The 22,891-nt window shown below is 33.5% G+C and overlaps 1 protein-coding gene across 1 annotated transcript in view; it reads right to left on the reverse strand.

Moving 5' to 3' along the window:
- hgo (homogentisate 1,2-dioxygenase) overlaps positions 1–22,891 on the reverse strand; it is a 70,930-nt gene that overhangs the window by 37,454 nt on the left and 10,585 nt on the right. Inside the window, exons 3-4 of the mRNA XM_072539857.1 lie at positions 21,447–21,630; positions 12,507–12,910 (exon numbers count right to left, since the gene is read on the reverse strand). Of these exons, the coding sequence (XP_072395958.1) occupies positions 12,507–12,910; positions 21,447–21,630 (588 nt within the window). The remainder of the gene's footprint in view (positions 1–12,506; positions 12,911–21,446; positions 21,631–22,891) is intronic.

Raw genomic sequence — 22,891 nt, forward strand, 5'->3', positions numbered from 1 at the left:
AATTCACAATGAACAATTCTCCGTAGAATACTTCTTACACCCTCGTCATATGTGAATATTCTAGAATTTGATTGACACACTCGTTTTTTTGGCGATTTCAACGTTCCACTCTGTTCTTTTTCTTTTTTGAAATTGTAAATGCTTCTTTCGCTAACACCAGTCATCAACGAAGTACGTCTTACAGCAGCACTTACATTAAGTTGTTCCGTATTTTGTAAAAAACACAACACATTTAACACTACGAGTTTAGCGCAACCGTTAAATAATTCACCGGATTTAAACTTATGGGACTCCATGCTCTCTGTTGAAACTCGGACTAAATTTTGAAGTGTAGTTTCGTTTTCCAAAAGCACTTTCACCCCCTACCCATCCTTAGGATGGGTAGGGGGTGAAATAGGGAAAGCTTGGAGTTTATCAAATACTAATTATGACAAACAAGTTTATGGCCATATTTAGGTGATTATGTTAATGATGGTAATTTGTAGCAGAAGTTTTACAAAAGAAATGAAGACCTATTTATAGAAACAACATAACTGTATTTTTAATATTTTACATACAATAGAAAAAATCTAATTTCTATGAAAGAATTGGAAATTTGATTATTATATATAATATCTATAAATAATATCATTTCCAAGTTTCCAAATTCTTTCCTAGAAATTATGTAGGTTTTTTCTATTTTATCTAAAACATTAAAACTACAGTTATTGTATGTTGTTCTTGTAAAGAGGTGTTCAAATGTTACTCTTATGAATATGATTCAATTGTATATCTCATGTTGACGTTTTATATGCAAAATTCATAGTTTTCGTTGTCAATAACTCATCAATGCCTTTTTATTCTACTGTATACGTATACATGATATAAATTATTTTACTCGTACTGCCGGCAGATGCATTTTATCCAAGCCGGTCCTGTGAGACAATGAGCAATCAACAGTTGGAGAAAACCGACAACCCTGCGCGTCTATTCTCCATAAGAAAAGCATTGCCGTATCTTACACGTACTGCACTCTCAGTGTGACATTTTCTATAGTTTGATAGCAAGTCGGGGCGTGAGTGGTGTTGACTATCCAACTAGTAGTCCTACTAAGTGGGACTTCAAATCGGAACGTGAATGCTTCGCTTAAGCCACATATTTCATATGATCAGATTCTAGTATGGCTGTATGAGTGGAAAAACACGCTTGGCTTAGGGTCAAGTGGGGCAATTGTGCGACATTATTTAAATCTTTTTATTTTTGGTGCCAGACAATACAATTAAAAGCATGAAACATGTTTATGTGCAGAAATATATACAGAACCTTTTTATATGGTCAATTTGTCAATACAGTATCAACTTCTTTAAAAATATGACATTTATATGTCTCATTTTTTACCCCTCATAAGGTACAATTATGAGACAACCTCTGGGCAAATTTGAGACATGTTTAAAAGTTGTATTTAAGTCAAAAACATTGGGTTTGGGAGAAAGTAAAACGGTATGGTACAAAAATGATACACACAAGCTATATTAGAAAATACTTTTTTTATATAAAAGAAAGAAATTAAAAGGTAGGTACAATAAACGAAACAGTACAATTAATCTTGGACGTTTTGATAAAAGTTTATGGTTTCAACAGGATGGTGTGCCTCCGCATTGCTTTAGATGTTCGAAGGTACCTAAACGAAATTTTTCCGAACAGGTGGATTGGAAGACGTGGACATATTGAATGGCCATCGAGGTCGCCAGACCTCAATCCTTTAGATTATGTGGGGTCATTTAAATAATGTTGTTTATAAAACGAAGCCTGCAAATATTGGAGACTTAAAAACAAGAATTCGTAAAGAAATAAACAATATTTCTCAAGAAAGCATAAACAAGGTTCTACAAGAATTTGTACAACGTTTGGGTTACTGTCAAATACAACAAGGGCTACAATTCGAACATTTAAGATTAAGTCATGTATTAATTACTGGATCACTTTCAAGTTATTTATTATAATTTATTTATAATTTATTAATATTATAAATCAATAAAAATTCATTTTCTAAGCGCATATCTTTCAAATTATATCTGTTAGACCCCCAGTATTATACTTGTTTGGAATCAACTCATTTTTATCGATCTAAAAATATCCTAAAATACAGGGTGTTACATTTAAAAAAGGAGCCGATGACGTCATCACTGTAATGTGTATCACCTTGTATAATGAAATTTTATTGTAAGATATAGAACATTAAATTTAAAAAATGACATGTTTAAGATTTTTTTAAAAAGGCTTTTCATTTAGGAAATATCGAATTTATTCCATTCTTTACGGACACACTGTATAACAGAGACACAAAAAGGTATTTATACTTGTCTTAAGTGCCTGATATGTATGTACATGGCTTATATCGTTTATTGAATAACCTTATATGTACAATCGCGATATCTCAGGAATAATAATTCTTATGAAAAAAATCATAAAGACTATTTTTATAGAGAATTTTAAGATCTACAACTTTGGTTTGAATAACTTTTGTAACACGCATACGATCGATGGGATTTTTATAACTTTATTTGTAATGGTAAACCCAGCTCTCCATCATTATTTGGTTTTCGGAAATTTGTGTTGTTTGACCACTATTTTTATATCAAATTGACCGGATTATCACCTGTAGTAATAATTTTTCCAAATATTTCTCTTAACCGTAAAATAAATCTAACCTGTAAACTATCAAACATTTTTAAACGGTTTTAATCGTTTCTTCTTTAAGAAGAAAGTTTCTTCACTGTAATTATTGATAATTACCAAAGTACAAAAACATCGCCACTTTCTTGCTTTTTGTTAACGATCAGGTATTATTTAATAAAAATTTCTAAATAATTCTTGTAGGTGGTTTGTAAGAATGCAGACTGCTTTTCAGTATTTTGAAAGAGAAATTATTTATAGCTAACTAGTGACTCCATAGTAATTAAAGATTCAATAGGTACATACAGTTATTGCGAGAACGGAATTTCAAGGTTTTCTTTGTACTATGATGCTGTCAAGAAATTCTTGTTTTTGATTAATTTAGATTTAGTTACAATATGATTAAAAAACCGAACGCATTTAAGACACTAAGTACTTGTAAAACATTACTTTGAAAAATGAAATGTTAGTATGTAATAATAAATAAACAATAATAACGTATGGTCCTAAAGTTTTGGGAAAAATTTCAAAAGCATATAACTCTGACCACAATAATCTTATATTTTTATTAAATTATTCAACAATTTAACTTAACTATCCTTATTATAAATCAAAATTCAAATGACAGACAAGGGACCATTCCCTATATAAAACATATAAAACCCATCGTTACCCTTCATCTCAGATTTGGAAAGTAAAATATTTTTCATTGTCCATCACGATCAACTTGTTGACGAAATGCACTCGCCTTAACGCGCAGCAACATCTCAGAATTCTCTCTAATTGATCCTCTGTGTATTTTGGAGCTTTCCTTCTTTTCCGGTAGATAATATTGTTACTCGATAGGGTCCTGTATACTGTAGTCTTTCCAACATGAAATCTTCTGGCCAGTTTTCGCTATGAGACCCCAATTTTGTTCTTAGCTGCTTCAATCAGTCTTGCCTCTCTTATATGGTTCAAAATCCGCGGTCGGCCACTTTTACGCAAGTTAACACATGGTATCCCTTCTTCACATTCTCTGATTGTGCGATAAATTGTCGATTTGCTTATGTTTTGATCTCGATAAATATTAACAATATCTTGTTTCGACATTTGCTCAACCATATTATAAACACCTCGACGAATATCAATTTTATAAGATATTTTGCAGAGCACAAACCAAAATATTCTGCTTTGTTTATTAAATGTCAATAACTGATGACATTTCAATTCCATGGCCTTCTTTGTTAAATGCATTTTGCTTCTCAATCAGACCAGGTAAAACTTTAGGAACATACGTTATAGGAAGTATAATTCCTTATGTAAACAAAAAATTACTGCAAATGACTGATTATATCCATAGTGTTTAATGATGAGAGCATCGAGTTAGATTCCAACTCGATGCTCTCTAAGTTAGAGAGAGACCACCAATACGATAATACAGTACAACAAGCAAAAAGTGGCTGGTAATTTAAATACAAATTATATGATATATAGTTGAGTCCATGGTTGTTTACCCGTGCGACATCATTTAAAGCATACGAAATAGGTCGCAAATTTACTCGAGTACTTTTCTAATTCAAAGTACAGTTTATCAAATCTAGGAACAAGTTTGAAAATCTGAGCACCTAATGCGCACTAAAATTATCGGAAATATATCAGTAGAAGTAAACAACTGGACGTGTAACCGGTAAGTGTACAGTCTGCACCAGAGTTTTCTTAAAGAAATTAGCGAATGTTATGAATTTTATACAACAAGAAGCAAGAGACAACGTACCTCTAATAGATTTAAAACAAGTGCAAAACGTGTTGTTATAGCAACAGGTGTAAGTTTAAGCACCATACAAACAATTTCGAGGGAAATGAAGTGTATCGAAGAAGGTACGGCATCATTTAGTAGTTCAAATAAAAAAAGAAATAGATCAGCTTTAAAATCTAAGTGGGATAATTGCCACAAAGGCATGCTTCGTCGATTTATAATTAATTTTTGTACTACCGCAAAAAATGTTCCAACTTTACGACGAATACATAGAAAATTTGTCACTGAATACAACTACAATCGATCGCATGAATCTTTGAGAAAAGCAATGAGTGATATAGGGTTTCGTTGCAGAAATCCAAAAAATAATAGAAAACTTTTAATGGAGAAACCGGAAATCCAACAATTGAAAAGAAACTTTCTTCGAGATATTAGAACAAAAGAGAAGAGAACCGACCTATATGTATGTATTTTTCTGTTTGTGTACAGCAAAGTTATCAAGTTCGCTAATTGTTTATGAAATCCAATTAAAATCAATTTATTTGTTAAAACATCTAGGTCAACGTTATCAAATGCCCCTGCAATATCGTTGAAATCTGCTATAGTCATGAGGTTACCAGTAAATCCAGCTAAAGTATCTATTACAATTACTGTTTATGCTTCCAACGTTGATCTAGATTTTCTGAAACCATATTGTGTGTCAGGTAAAATATGTTCTTTCTTCCACCAATATGTTCGTTCTTTCTTTAAAAAAAAAAACAAAATTTGTTTAATTTACTAATGTTTGTATTTTGAGAACGATATCCGAAGTGGAAATTGAAACGTCAATAAACTTACTTTAACTTTTAATTGTGGCTTATTCCCATTTAAATAGTAATTACTTTAACATGCCACAAGAAAATAGCTTCAGAACAATATTTATAAACTGTGTAATAAAACAGTATCCAAAGGAGGTAGTAGAGGAAGATTTAATGAACAAGTTTCATAGTTTGTCAATGCATTAAATTTTAGTCTATTAAAGCTAGCATATTATATTAATATCTTACAGTAATAATTTATAATTAAATCAGGTTCGGCAAGTATGTAAATTTTAAAGGCAAGGAAATAAGTAATTTAATAGATTCGTTAATCGAGATAAAATGTCAGCGTGCAGAGCGGTAATTAGGTGATTAAAAGGACAAGAAAACTGTAACTTTAATAGAAACTATAATCGGGTTACTACAAAGTTTTTTGTAGTTAAAATATTATATAATAAAACTGTAACTTAATATTAAGAAATATTAAGAACTAGGAACAAATAAACGAAAGGCTAATAAAAGTTTAGATGAAGCTAAAAGGACGTGACATAGTGGTAGTGGGCGCATATGCACCTTCTGAAGATGAAAAGGACGAGGTAAAGGATAAATTTTACGACGAATTGACGGACCTGGTAGAGAGTATTGGAACTAGGAAGGAAGTAATTCTACTAGGTGACTTATATGCTAGAACCGGAAGAAAAGTAAATAGCAAAGTGGTCGGTCCATTTGGAGAAGAAAAAATAAATAAAAACGGTGAGAGATTAATAAGTTTCTGCGATCATATGAATTTAAAGATAATGAATGGATATTATCAGCACAAGGATATTCATAAATTCACGTGGATTCAGCCGAGGAATTTGAAATCAATAATCGATTACTGTATATGCAAAGAAAACTCCACAATAAAGGTTAATAACGTTAGAGTCCATCGAGGAGCAGAATGTGGATCTGATCACCACTTGCTTAAAGCATCACTACTACATATTTACATTTAAAGGAAGCCAACGACAAAATGAAAACGAAAGTTCAATGATACTTCAAGACATTTCAACAAAGAGATATAATCTACAAGGTTTTGAAAATGAGTCTACCCAGTTTCTGTATCAAATGAGGTTGAATCTGAAATTGCACGATGTTTGTTACTCCTCACCAATTAATACGTACAACGAAATTATGAAAGCTCTTGACGAAGCTGCAATGGAAGCTATTGGAGAAGTGGATAGCATAAAAAATAGAAATGAATGGTGGAATAAAGAAATAGAAGATCTTGTGGGGAAGAAGAAGAATATGTATAACAAATGGCTAGCAACAAAGGACCCTTACGATCGGTACGAACAGTACAACAGCTTAAACAAAAGAAGTAAAAAAAGAGGTAAATAAAGCCAAAAATGGGATGTGGAATAAAGCCTGCGATAACGTAGAAAATTTTATGGGTACAGCAAGAAGTAAAGAAGCCTGGAAAACAATTAGAGGTAGTAGAACAGATAGAAAAGAATGCAGTAGGTTAACTCTAATAGCCCCAGAATTATGGGTCGAATATTATGAACAAATGCTGACAGAAGATCGAACAGAATTCCAAGATATTGGCTACCAAAAATATGATATTTCCTACCGCGAAGAAACTGAAATAACACCAGAAGAAATTAAAAAACACGCCAACGCTATGAAAAATGGAAAGGCTCCAGGACCGGGGGGAGTACCCATTGAACTGATTAAATATGGCCCTGACAAACTATTTCAGCTATTGGCCTATACTTTTAATTTATTCTTGAGAGGAGAAGAGCTACCCCCAGAATGGAAAACTGCATATATCAGCAATCTATACAAAAATAAAGGCGACAGAAAAGATTGTAAGAACTACCGACGGCTTAGTGTAACTAACTCAATCTGTAGAGTCTAGGGGAAGATAATTAAAAGCCGAATTGAAGATTGTTGGGAAGACGCTGAAGATCAGAGTGGCTTTCGTACTGGTCGTTCTTGTATAGACAATGTGTTCTGCCTAAAACAAACAATAGAAAAGCAATTTTGATCTTTGATCTTCAAAAAGCGTATGATAGTGTCCCATTAGCCAAGCTATGGCAGGTGCTAGAAGACAAGAATATTCCACCGATTTACATTAATGCTGTAAGGGAGTTGTACGATGATATGACGAATGTAATAAAGATTGGACAAAAAGTGACAAAAAAGATAAAAGTGACCAAAGGACTTCGCCAAGGCTGCTGCATTGCAACTACACTCTTTAAGATTTATTTGGAGGGGGTTTTGGATATTTGGAAAAGAAAATGTGAACCTATGGGTGTTAAAATTGGAGACCATACACTGTACAGCTTGCATTTTGCTGATGACCAAGTAATACTTGCAGAAGATCAAGATGATATCCACTACATGTTACGAAAAATAGATGAAGAATATACTAAGTGGGGCTTATCAATTAATCCATCAAAAACAGAGTACGTAGTAGTGGGAGGTGAAGGAAAGCCCTTAGAACTAGGAAGCAAACAAATTCAAAATACTGATAGCTATAAATATCTCGGTGTAAACATTACAAACAATGGTCGGAATACAAAAGAAATAGCTACTAGAATTGGTCAAGGAAATTCAGCAATACGTCAATTGAATAGTATACTTTGGAACAAGTATCATAGAAAGCATTGCTACATATGGTTCAGAGCTTTGGGTAATAAATAAAAATGACGCATCCAAAATAAAAGCAATGGAAATGAATTATTGGAGAAGATGTTGCCAACTCACTAGATGAGATAGAGTAAGGAATACTGAAATCAGAGAGCGTATGGGCATAGACATTGACGTCCTGGAAACTATAGAATGCAAAAGGCTGAAATGGTATGGTCATGTAGAAAGGATGAATGATAAACGATGGCCAAAGAGAATGTTACAGTGGATCCCCACCAACCGCAGGAAACAGGGAAGACCAAGAAGATCGTGGAGACAAGAAGTAAAAGGTGCGATGGAAGATAGGGGTCTACAAGTAGATGACTGGATCGATCGCAAGCGTTGGAAGCTAGGTTGCGAGAAACGGCGGCAGCTGTAATAAACTCGTTATATATATATATATATATATATATATATATATATATATATATATATATATATATACATATATATATATATATATTTATATATATATATATTTATATATATATATATATATTTATATATATATATATATATATATATTTATATATATATATATATATATATATATATATATATATATATATAGTGTAAATTGTATATGTAGGTGTGAATATATTACAAGCATATGCACCTACACAAGATTATGAAGAAGAAGAAATTGAAAAATTCTATCATAATTTAGAAAAAGATATTAGTATCTACAAAGAAACACGAGCTCAATATTATCATGGGGGATGTGCAGTAAAAACAAGAAGATAAGGGTGGATAACAGAAGAGACACTGAGGCTCATGGACCAAAGAAGAGAACTCAGAAATAAAGATAAAAACGAATTCAAGAGGATTCACGCAATAATCAGGCAGAAGATAAAACATGCGAAAACACAATTTCATGGTAAAGAATGTAATCAAATGAAACATTATGAAAAGATACACGATACATTTCATCTGCACAATTTTAGGGTCACAAAATGGATGTTCTTCGCAAAATTCAGCTGGTTATTATATTATATTATAAATTAGAATCGCTCCTTGTATTTTAAAACACGTTACACTATAGTAACAAATTGCAAAACCCTTCGCATGTTTTAAATTTAACATTTTTGTAGATTAACTATTTACCTGCTATGTAATTCCAACCTTCTTCTTTTTTTAGTGCCGTCTTCACTAATGAAGGTTGGCTATAACCATTGCAAATTCGTCTCTATCTTCTGCTTTTCATAAGAGCGTCTGTGTGTTTAACGAGGTCAAGTCGCGAATGTTTTTCAGCCAGGATATTTGTCGTCTACCAGGACCCCTTTTTCCTTCGATTTTACCCTTCATAATCAGCTGCAACAACTCGTACTTATCATTTCTAAGTATGTGCCCCAAATATGCTGCCTTTCGCCTTTTAATGGTGGTCAAAAAATCTCTGTCACTTCCCATTTTGTGCAACACCATTTCGTTCGAAATATGATCGGTCCATGATATCTTCAAAATTCTCCTAAATTTCCAGCCACATCTCAAAAGCTTCCAGTTTTCTCATTAAGTCAACATTAACAGTCCAGGCTTCGACACCATAAAAAAGAATAGACTGGATATAATATTTTACCATCCGATATCGGATTTGAGTCTTTGGTTACTCAGAAATTTCCTCATCTTCAAAAAGGCTGCCCTTGAATGCTCTATTCTTGCGCGAATTTTTGATTTCGGATTCGAAGCTTCCGTAATCCAGACTCCTAAGTATTTCATTTTGTCCACTTGCTCAATATCTTCATGTTTTATCCGGATCATTGTAATGACTTTGCCCCTCTTACTGATAACCATGGTTTTTGTTTTCTTTATATTTATTGTTAAACCAAACTGTTCCCCACTATCACAAATTGTGTTTAGTAACGTCTGCAGGTCTGTCTCAATTTCAGCGATAATGACTGTATCGTCAGCATAACGGATGTTATTTATATTTTCACCATTTATCTTGATCCCTTCTGTTCAGTTTTCAAATGCTTGCGTAAATAACTCTTCGGAATATATATATATATATATTAAATAGTAATGGTGAAAGTACACAGCCCTGTCTCACTCCTCTACTTATCTGTTGCGCATCCGTGCTATTTCCATCTAATTTTACCACAGCCTGTTGGTTCCAATAGAGATTTCTCACTATGTTAATGTCATTTTTGTAGTGTAGTCCTTTTCTCTTTAGACATTCCATGAGAATGTTATGTTTAACTTTGTCGAAAGCTTTCTCATAGTCCATAAACGCAACGAAAAGATATTTTTGTTGGTCTCGACACTTTTGGGCAAGAGTTGTGAAACTATACAGAGCTTTTACTGTTCCGAAGCCGTTACGATAGCCAAACTGTCTATTACTCATATCCGCCTCGCACTTTCTGAATATTCTTGCATGTATAATCTTTAAAAATGTTTTTAATAATTCCAACCAAGATATTAAATAGTAAACGATCATTTAATTTTTATCCATCAACAAAAATGTAATATGATGACAAGTATGAATTCGATGGTAACACGATCTTCGCTGATGTCGCCGTCGTTATCAACAAGGAAATATGATATATAGATAACATAAATCATCTTTGAATGATATGTGTGGATTTAAGAAATTAATTCAACTAAAAGTTTTAATTGTTAGAAGTCAATATAATATTAGGGAGTCAATATTTTACCTACATATCCATAATAGCAAGGCAAGACCTAGGTAATTACGAAATTCACAGAACGACAAAGGTACGTGTACATACAGATCACGATGGAATTAGTTGTTAATAAAATAATTCAATTCTAAAAAAAATTAAATACCGAGGCTGCTGGAACTGTAGAATTTCCCAACAGTTGACAATTTTAAAATAAGTTCTTACCAGTGAATCACCATCTCTAATAAAATGTTGGACTATAGTGTATATAATCGTAGTTATGTGGACGTTTCTTTGACCATAACATAGTTGAACTGCCAGCATTTTTACTAACTTTAGTTAGCCATTTTTTTCATAAGTTCTTGGTTATCTTAATCACTAATTGTTGTTTTCACCAAAGTGAAAAGTTTTCACCAGAGTGTTGTTGAAAACCAAAGTTTTCACCATAATCATACACAATAGAATATATAACAAATGCGAAGCAAATATATCGGAGTCACAGTTCGGATTCCGAAGCGCATTGGGCACAAGAGAGGCGATCTTCAGTCTACAAGTTTTAATTCAAAGATGCAGACATGCACAAGGACGTCCACTTGTGCTTCATCGACTTCTCCAAGGCGTTTGACAAGGTCAAACATGATAAACTCATGGAAATGCTCAGGAAGATGCATATTGATGGCAAGGATCTGCGCATAATAACCAGTCTCTATTGAAACCAAAGTGCTGAGATAAAGATGGGCAACTTACACAGTGGGAAGATAGATATTAAAAAGGGTGTACGACAGGGATGCGTCCTCTCGCCGCTCCTGTTCAATATATACTCTGAACAAATCTTCAGAGAAGCACTGGGAGAAGTTTCGGAGGGTATCAAAGTAAACGGAGAGGTAATCAATAATATTAGATATGCTGACGACACAGTTATTATCGCAAATGACTGCAACGAGCTTCAAAGACTCATGCAAAGCATACACACAGCAAGTCAAGAATATGGTTTAGACCTCAATACAACCAAAACTAAATGCATGCTCATCAGCAGAACACAACAACCTCCGATGCAATTGACATTAAACAACCGAAAAATAGAACAAGTGGAGACATACATATACCTTGGAACCACAGTCAACACAAAATGGGACCAGTCAACAGAAATAAGATCACGAATTGAAAAAGCGCGAAACGCGTTCAACAATATGAAAAAGTGGTTCACAAGCAAAATCTCAATGGAATTAAAATTAAGACTGGTCAAGTGTTATGTCTTCCCGGTCTTGTTCTATGGAGCAGAGGCATGGACAACAACGGAAGCCACCCTGAAGAAACTAGAATCCTTTGAGCTGTCGATATATCGCCGTATTCTTCGGATATCCTGGACAGACCACATCACTAACGTGGAAGTAATGCAGAGAATAGGCAAAAGCAAAGAAATAATCTTCACCGTAAAGAAACGGAAGCTTGAGTACTTCGGACATGTCATGAGGTATACTAAGTACCGGCTGCTACAGTTAATAGTCCAAGGAAGAATCGACAGTAGGAGGGGACCGGGAAGAAGACGACACTCATGGATGCATAACCTGCGACAATGGTTCGGACTAACATCGACCGAACTGTTCAGAGGTGCCGTAAACAAAGTCAAAATAGCCTTGTTAATAGCCAACGTCCGAAACGGATAGGGCAAAGGAAGAAGAAGAAGAATTGTTGTTGATTTTCTGTCACATTTACATTTAATTCATTTGCATTAGATTTGGTAGCATTTTCAACATGGTTTTTTTGGATGTTTATCGAGAATGCATAGTTTTGAGAAAACATATTTTTGGTTTGCCGAAGTTAAAACAAATTATTTCCGCATTTATTTTAATTAACATCTAACATTATTTAAAAAACCCTAATTCTAGCTGATACGAAATTAAAACCAATAGGAGAATCCATAAATAGAACATTATTAATACTATTAATAATACGTTAATAGGTCATTAGTAAATTATTGATCCCATTCTAAATTCACAAATAATAAAATCTACAGCATTTACTTACGCAGTGATCGAAGGACACAGAATTGATAACCATAAATTTGCTGAGATCATATTTATAAGGCACATAGTTTCCATGCCAAGCCACGACGTCGAAAGGGCTGTGACCTTGCTCACACACAAACAATTTTCCTTGATATTTAGAAACAACTTCATAATTTTCCTCTACATCTTCGTACCAAGCTGTAGGATGTAAAAAGTCTCTAGGATTAGCCAATCCGTTCGCGCCGATTGGGCCCAGATCTGGTAATTCGAAGTGGCGGCCGAAAACTTCCAAGATATAACCTCGAGAAGAGGTTTCTACTTCTACTTGAAACCGAATTCCTTGTTGGATAACGACTATTTCGTTAGGAATGGCTTTGATTTTACCAAATTCTGTTTTTATATGTAAATTTCCAGTTTGGGGTACTGCAAAAATAAACAAACAAATAATGAAAATTTCAATTCAAATTATACTATATATTATTAAATTCATCGAATCTAGGATACAGACAGTTGAAATTTGGTGAGTTGATGGGAAAGTGCTCAAATAAGAAAAGTTGTATAAAGCCGATATGTGCTTCCGTCCTAGGGGTGGTTGCCACCCCTTCTCGCGGGTGGACATTCTTTTGCTCAAAAATAATCACGGGAATCGATAGAAAATTGAAAATTCTAAGCAACTTTTGTTCTATAGAGCTTTTTTCAGAAATTCAGTACCGTTTAAGCTATTTCTGGTAGAAAACAGCGAATTTTCATTGAAAGAAGTCATCTTTTTGAAGGTTTTTCATGAATAACTCAAAAAATATTCCTTTTATCGAAAATGTATGCAAAACAAAAATAAAGCTTATAAAAGAAGAACAAGATTCATTTTTTACAAGATATTCTAGCTACAATACAAAGTGTGATATAGTTGGTGAAGGGACATTTTTTGCGAATATTTGGATAAATGTATTCAACGTTATATTGTAAGAAAAGGGTTGATTTCTCGGGGGTAATTATATTTTATAATTTATGTTTTTCGTAGTTCACGAAAATACCTTTAAAATGAGCACTACAAGAAGTCATTTGCATGTAAAATGAGAAAGTTACAGTTCGTTAAAGATGGACTCTTCGAATATTTTAAAGAAAAAGGTCATTATAATTACTTAGTTATAAGCATTACTATGCGTAGTTATTACTTAGCATAAGCAGTTTGACAATTGAAATGTGTTGTATGAGATATTACAAAAAGTCACTCATCAGGAATTCATAAATTTTTTAGTGGAACTATTTTTAAATAAACATCAAAATTTCAAACTCATTATTTTACTCATAACTTAGAGATTTGACCTTAACAAACAACTTTTTCAGAAAAAAAGATACAAAAAATGATATGATGCTAAATTAAAAAAATTAAAATCGAATGATAAACAAAAAAGTTATTGAAAAATGAACTAAAAAATAGCGGTTTTTAAATATTGTTAATAACTTTTTTAATATTTATTTAAATGTGTTTAAATGTTTATTGTACTCGATGGCCTTTCTGGCAAAGGGTTTCGATCGCATCCAAGTCGAAGACACATCTACTGTATAAAAGAAACATGCCAATCAATATTATACAAACTATTGAAACCATCTACTTCCATAATCCAAGTCGTTAAACCCACTTCTCTTTAATATAATAATGGACGAAATAATACAAACAGTACGTAAAGGTCATGGTTGCAGAATGGGGAACAAAGAAATATTATGTTATGCAGACGACGCGGTAGTTACGGAAATATTGAAGAAGAAGTTCACAATAAAGGTTAAAAGCAAGTAAAGCGACGGGATCTCTTAATGACACAATCTGGAAGAACAAACACCTAAGACAAGACACAAAAATAAGAATCTATAAAGCAGCAATTAGACCTATATTAACATACACGGCGGAGACAAGACCTGACATCTAAAACGGGACGACTACTAGAAACAGCAGAGATGAAAATACTTCGACGAATATGAAGGAAAAGTCTGTTTGATAGGGAAGAAGCGAAACAATAAGAAAGCATGTACTATAGAAGACTTAAATGGATGGGTGACAAAACGGAAACAGGGGTGGAACGAACACATTAGTAGAATGGCAAAGGATAGGGTAGTAAGAATAGCACGAGATAAGTTACCAAATGGACGAAGAAGTATTGGCAGACCAAGAAAAAGATGGTGCGATAATTTAAACCATTTAGTAGGCTAAAATTGAAGAAGAAACAGGATTTAAAGCCTATATACAAGAAGGAAGAAGAAGAAGAAGTGTTTAAATGTACCTGAACTTGAGGGTCTTATTGTGTTTGAATTGTGTGCAAAAGATGGGCCAGATAGGTTGAATAGTTTTAGACGTGACAACGTCTTAAATTAGGTTGTGGCTCGGAGTCATTCATGAAAAAGTGTAACGCCCGCTCACGTCTGTTACGATGAGTCACCGAACGAGAGAGAGGCCCGCCGGACCGGCGAATGCTTTGCGTCTCTCTCCCACTCAAACATGATCGGTCCGCTGCGCGCGCAGCACTAGAGAATTAGGCGCGTTGAATCAGTGCGTGATTGTGTCTCTGTCTTTCTCGAGCGTTCTTGGCGTTGGAAAACCGAGAAAGCGTCATAATACAAGTTCACACGTGTGGTTAAAGTATCGTCAGCTGTGTCTGTCGTGAAAATGTGGAGTGCTTAGATTCGTCATTTACAACAACTACAACAATAAAGGTAAATAATTGTACACTAATATTTCATTATCGTAAACTATGATTGATTGATTAATTGTTAGATTGACACAAAAGTTGAGAAACTGAGTTTATAGGTTATGTCATACTATTGACAAATGTTGATAGTGTTAAGTAAATTATTAGTTTAAATCACTCTGCAATCAATCGTAATTCAGTCGATTGAGAAGAAACAGCGCGTTTCAACTGCAAACAACTATTGTGCAATTTAATAATATTCATATCAATAAATATTTTGCCGAGAAAAAGACGTTGTCACGTAAAGTCTTCGCCCGTAAAACCGACTTTACAGGCAACCGATTTTTGCTAAATTTAATTTGTTTATAAGATTTTTTGAAAAATGAGCTAATCTCTAAGGCTGGTCCAGATAATTTGACTAAATGGATCTTAATAATCCAAAGCTTATTTTCTTCGATATGACACAAAATGATTTACAACATAACTTTTAAAACAAAAAAAATGTTCTAGGACTCTTAGGAGCCAAGATAAGTCACTTTTTTAAAAATATCCTTACAATGTATTTTTGTAATATCTCTCGTACTACATATTTTAACTGTCAAACCCTTACACAGTTGTACCTAATTGGCCTAAGCATATTTTCATTTTGTTCCCATATTTATTATTACTTTGCTGTTTGTGTAGTATAATGTGTAGAATTTTTTCCGTATTTGCAGTACTGTTAATTCTATAACCTTTTTATCTATATTAAAGCTATGAAGTTTTTATTGTAGATGTTTGTTTATGGTAATACACTTTTTAAAAAGTCAAGGTTTTAAGATTCACCTGCCATCTATTCACAATAAATCTAACAACAATAAGCTGCTATTATATTCAGTATAGGGCACTAAAATGTCTCCTATAAACAAAGTTGATATACATAGACAGTGAAACAATTTTTTGGTCTCCTGTAAATTACTTGAATATTAGTTCTATGTTTTTGAACTAGAGTAACGAAATATCAATCGACAGTTATATTAAACCGACACATTTTTCGATCTGTTTGGTACTAATACCACATAAACTTTAGTGTCTTTGGGTGGGTACTGATGACATGGCACATAGTAGACCATAGTTGTATTGTACACTGGAAAATCGACACAAATTTCATAAGAGATTGCAATGAGTCATTAAAGTCATACCCACCTATTTTATGAAAATATTTTTTATCTTAATTTTAAAATATCATATTATGTTACTATTTTTTGTCAAGCTATCATTTTTTTAATTCTTTAATATACAAATATCTTTATACTCTTTAATAAACACTGCCGAAAATTGAGTAACCTAATAGAGATTTGGATGGAATAGATAGAAGGTATGAAGATTATAATAAATGGACAATCATCATTCATCATCAATCAGCCCTGAGTTGTCCATTGTTGAACATAGGCCTCCTCTAGACTTTTCCATCTGCTTCTGTTCTGCGCCTCTGCTATCCAATTGGTCACGATTCTTCATCGCGTTGGGGGTCTTCCTCGGCTTCGCTTGTCAGCCCGTGGTCTCCACTCAAGCAATTTTTTTGTCCAACTGTCGTCTTTCATTCTTGCAACATGTCCTGCCCATCTCCATTTTTGCCTTGTAATATGTTCGATAATGTCTTCCACTCCGGTTCGTCTACGAACTTCCTAGTTTCTTATTCTATTTCTTAAGCTTATTCCAAGCATTGATCTCACCATCTTTCGTTGTGTCCTTCTCAATTTTTCGGCTGATGTTTTTGTGAGAGTTAAGGTTTCTGCTCCGTATGTGAGGACTGGTAGAACGCACTGGTTAAAAGCTTTTCTTTTTAAATGGATCGGTATATTTGTTTTAAATACGTCTCTCATTTTTCCGAATGCAGCCCAACCCAGACTTATTCTTCTGAGTAGCTCGCATGTTTGGTTATCTCGCGTTAACCTTATTTCGTGACCCAAATACACATATTTTTCCACAAGTTCTATGGGCGACTTTTCGATTTCTATTAGCTCATTGGGGATGAGATTGGTCATCATTTTTGTTTTTCCATAGTTTATTTTTAAACCGACTTTCTGGGTTACTTGCTGTAGTTGTTGTAGCATAACTCTGGCTTCTCCTAAGTTGTCTGTTATGAGAACAATATCATCGGCATATCTGAGATGATTGAATATCTTTCCATCGATGCTAATACCCTTTGATTCCCAATCTAGCCGTTTAAATGCGTACTCCATAACTGTTATAAATAGTTTTGGCGACAAGGTATCTCCCTGCCGCACCTCTCTGCCAATTTTTATCTTCTCAGTCATGCAATGGAGGTTAACGGTTGTTGTCGCATAAATGGACAAAAGAGCAAGATAATGATCATGTTACTGAGAAGACACGAAATAAAAATAACAGCTACGAAAATGAAATATCTTAAAAGGATTGTTAGAAACATCAAAATGAATAAATACACAAATGAAAAATTTAGACAGAGTATCTATTCAAATTATCAAGAACTTGTACTAAAAAATATAGAGACAACAGTTGGGCTGGTACGGATTAAGGATTAAAGATCAAATGAGGAAAAATCATAACAACTTAACTGTAGTACAACTGGTTCCTAATAAAACTGATACGACTCTTAGTAGATCAGTTATATAGTTGATCATTTTGAGCAGTATATTTGATTGGTCTGACATTATATTATATTTATTATGACAGACAAAGAATAAAATAAACAAAAAAACAACAAACAATTTGATTACATAAGTTAATTCATAAACTGTAAGAATTATTAAGGTCTAAATTTTGATATTTTGAATTCCTTCATTTTATAAAGAGTATATAAATGATAGTTTTTACATAAAATAGGGTTGTTGTTATTATTTTTACTATTATTAAGAAATAAAACAAACGACTTAACTCGACAATATATTAAAGCAAGAATTGTAACAAAATTAAAAGATAATTGGGCACTTTCAGAGACAGCAAAACACTTTAACATAAGCAGAACCACAGTTTCTCTATTAATAAAAAATGGAGGGAACAAGAAACTCTCGAAAGAAAGCGAGGGTCTGGAAGACGAAAACTATACTAAATTTATGTATGTAAAAATAAAATTAATATTTTGTAATATCTCCATCAGCATTGATAACAGATTGTAGTCTTCGGTCCATCTGATGAAAGGAGCTATGAAATTGTCTTCTTCAAAGAGCTCACTGCTTCTATATTACGTGTTCTCAAGGTTTCATAATTATTCATTTTTAAGTAAATTTTAAAATCATTTTTACTTAAACCCTAGCAGAATCAAATTCTGAGATAGTTTTCTCGTTCTATTCTTGAGAGTACTCAAATATTTTAAATCTAAATATCATAAAATTTCAATATTAAATATGGTAATATATTTTTTTTATTTCTAGACAGTATTTCGATTATGATATTTCGCAGATATTCATTTTTGTTTTTTTTTTTTTTAATAATAAGGTTTCTAACTTTGTTACTTGAAATAATTTTTGGACAAGTATGTAACGAATTTTCCACAGTGTTCAGTTACTTTGAAGTTATCAAATACATAATTATTATTTTTTTTATATATATATACGTATTTTTTTATTGCATACCATATATTCATTTTACCCCTTAAAATGCCATTTATATTATTATCTCTTTCAGGTATTACTTGTTCTTTGATTTTATTAATTTATCTTTATATATTATGTATATATGTCGTATTTTTAGTGTTTACCACGGGATATAATTACTCTTCCCTACCCTTTTTGTTCCCAACTAGTAACCATCTGTATTTTTCTCGTATTGTTTTTGTCTTATTTTCTTTCCATTCTCGTCACTTTATATCTTTTCCGTTATTGCTTTTATCTAATTTTTTATCCATTCTCATACTTACTAGGCTTAACTGTTTCTTCAAAAATAAAATAAGGTAAATAGTATTTACCTTACTCGAGAATCTCTTGTAGTCTAGCTGTGTCGAAACCCGACCCAAACACCTCTACCAGACTGAATCCCATACCGTCGTATCCTTATTTGTGTTGGCAATGATCAGAGCATTTTTCATCTTCTATTAGGCACACCATAGATAAGAGGGTTAGGTTAGGTTAGGTTAGATTAGGTTAGGTTAGGTTAGGTTAGGTTAGGTTATGTACACTTCTCCCAACACACGCCCAACAGTGGCATTTATTACGCTACACTTTTATTCAGTGTGTATTCTTGTGTTGCTAGGTTTGATTCAATGTGCTTCCTACATTTCTTATACTCACGCAGTAAGTGAATTTAGTGTAGGGGAGACCTGGGAGATTTTGGACAAAAGGATAGAATGGGCATGTTTAAATTTCCCGGGAAAAATATGATTAGCGACTTCACTGAAGTGACATTACTGGATGTGTTTTCTCCAGTTTTTGGTCCCAGTTTATTTCGTTGCGTCATGAGCAAAAACCGTTTTGAGTTTTTGTTGAGAGTGCTCCGCTTCGATTCTAAGATCACGAGGGAACAACGAAGGAGAACAAATAAATTTGCTCCATTCAGAGAATTTTGGAGTTTATTCGAGAGTAATTGCAGAAAAAATTACACTCCATCGGAGTATATAACCGTGGATGAGACTTTGTTAAGCTTTAGGGGAAGATGCCCGTTTAAAATGTATATACCAAGTAAACCAGATAAGTATGAACTCAAAATTATTTCTCTTTGTGATGCAATAACATTCTATTTCTATGGAGGAATTCCTTACGTTGGCAAAGAGAACAGACCACAAAGTGACCTGCTGTTACCAACTCAATATGTTCTCAAGCTGGTAGAACCCATCAAGAACTCAAACAGAAACGTTACCACCGACAACTGGTTTTCGTCTTGTCAACTGTCTGAGGAACTTAGGAAGAATAATCTAACTTTAGTAGGCACCCTTCGAAAAAATAAGAGGGAGATTCACAAATCCTTTATTGACACAAAAGGGATTCCTACTGAGTCATGACGATTTTTGTACAGTCCAGATAAAATGTTGGTATCCTATGTACCTAAGAAAAATAAAAATGTAGTTCTGATCTCGTCAATGCATTCTACTGGAGACGTAAATCAGATTTCCAATAAACCGGATATAATAGAATTCTACAATATGACGAAGGGGGGAGTCGACGTCTTTGATCAGCTCTGTCATTCAAGATCTCTGTCAAGACCACCAAAAGAAAATCCAACCGATGGCCTATGAGGTACTTTTTGGAGTTCTTGACGCTGCTGCTGTGAATGCTTTTGTAATTTACAAACTGACTGAAAATTCAAAATCCGACAATTCCAGTTGCTCTAAAGACGCAAATATCTATATTGCTGGATAAAGATGTCCCTTCTGCTACAAATATAGCTGCTGACGCTCAACAAGGAAGCTCAAAAAGACCAGAATTGTGTGCCTTCTGTGATCGGGGAAAGAGAAGGAGAGGAAATTACAGTTGTGGCCATTGTTTATTACATTACATGTAATAAAAGTGTTTGTGGTGAGCACAAACGAATTGTTTGCCCCCAGCATTATAATTAATTAATAAAAATTTTGTAATTTTTTATTTTGTTTAACCGTTTGTTGTTTCTTTTTTGTTCCATTTTATAACTTGGAATATTAAGAATTGTATTACTTTTGTTTAATCGTTTATGTACTTCTAATGTATTTTATAAATTTTATTATATATGAAATAAACGTATTTTTCACTAATATCTATTATGAGTTCGGTTATTTAGTTTACAATTGTCTGTTTTGTACATTAAAGTAAGTTTTCGATATAAAATAGCGGTAAAATTAGAATGATGTATCCGACGTCATGGTACTAGATATGTCCCAATCATCACCGTATGGTTCTAGGGTTAAATATCCGGAAGAGCACTAAGCACTAAGGCCGCTTGGCAAAATTACGTCAAGAGCTCAAAATTAATTGGAATGGAACAAATGAACCAGATTTTCATAAATCACGAATTTTAACAAAGTATATATATATATATATATATATATATATATATATATATATATATATATATATATATATAAATTATATCCCATTCGAAATTCTGCCCGAAGAAAGTTTGTGGAATTAGAAGATTTTTAATAAAGATCGTTTAAATAAAGAGGGTAAATTGGAATACAAAATGTGTTTACAAACAGAAGAAGTATTGCTTACTGAATATTTTATTAGTCTGTTATGAAAAGTTAAATAACGAAAACAAAAAGAATAAATATTAAATATTCGTCGCAATATATTTTATATTATTAATCTATTTTTATATTTTATTAAATTATCAATTTTTTTACTTGCCTATGAGAAAATCACCATCACTATTATAGAAAGCTTTGTTCTTCATTGACGTGTTGCAGGAATATACATGTATAGCAAGGCCACTTTTGCATTTCGAATCACCAGCTCCTGCTACAGTATGTAATCCCTCTACGAAGTCTACTTTTTTGGAGTTTGGAGGCATTTCGAAAGGATCCCACAGCAACTGAAAAAAATATTTTTGTATTTTTATTCGTAATTTTACATAAGACATAGAGTTATATGTATGTATATATATATACATATAAATGTTCAAAACGAATGATCATCTGCAGGTAACTTAGACTTCCACTCTTTAAATGAACAAAAACCTTTAGATTCCTTAGCCAAATGTAGAATCAACCCTAGATACTTAGCAACAACCAAATATACCTACGAGAACGCAAACATCAAACGTCAAAATGCCAAAAAAACGAATAGACAAAGAATTTTGACATAGACAGAAGGATAACTCAGGGTGATACATTCTTCCCAAAAATATTTATGGCCCTTTAAGATACTGTCGTACGGTCGGTTCATCCTCCGATGTATTCGGAGATTAATGATTAGTTCCGGCCGCCGCTCTGGAGGAGCTTACCGGAGGCTCTGTGGTCAGCAAGGTGCCGCCAGCAATGCAGAATACTTTAACAAAAAAGTTTCTTACGTGAATCGTATGTATATATATATATATATTTATCTTACATGAATAATTGTCTAGTATTCTGAGCACGGTGGATCTCAAGTCCCGTAGGGACTTTTATTTATCTCTGACGAATGGTTTGGCGACGAAGTGCTGCTTCAGCTCGGCCACCGAGCTTTTATTTACTCCTAACCGTCGTCGGTGGTCTAGTGGAACGCTGTGTCAGTTCGACACGATCTGAAATAGCTTTAAGACAACCTGTCTTTCCCTATTTTAAAGATCGATGTCTATCTAGTCAGGGAGCGTTCTCTCCGAGCTGTTAGATGGCTTTCGCGAGGTAATTGTAACTCCGTTGCCAGATTTTTCTTTCCGGCTACACAAGATAGCCTAATAGTCAACAACGCCGATTCATATACCTCTTGTTAGCTTGAATAATATTGTAGCCGCAAGGCTTCGTGTTTATTCAAATACTAAAGAGCGGTTGGAATCGTCTTCGAAGCGAAGTCTTCCTAAATCGTCGAAATGTTCACTCAGGTAATAATAAAACGCAGAATAGTTGAAAAAGGCTACTCGGCCAACGAAGTCTAGCTGAGGTCAATATGTAGACCAGCTTGATCCCGATCGGAAGATGCGCTGTCTTTTTATGCATTTCTTGATTGCATCTCCGCAGCGATCTTCCGTCGGAAGGCCAATAAAAACGTAGTTAATAAAACTGTTTTTTATAGGCTGGATAGAGTGACAATCCTCGCTGTGATTGGCAGCTCTGGCGACAATACGCTTGATAGCATATATTGGAAAAGTTGGAAAA

Source organism: Diabrotica undecimpunctata, chromosome 8 (genome assembly GCF_040954645.1).
Source record: "Diabrotica undecimpunctata isolate CICGRU chromosome 8, icDiaUnde3, whole genome shotgun sequence".
NCBI classification, from domain to species: domain Eukaryota; kingdom Metazoa; phylum Arthropoda; class Insecta; order Coleoptera; family Chrysomelidae; genus Diabrotica; species Diabrotica undecimpunctata.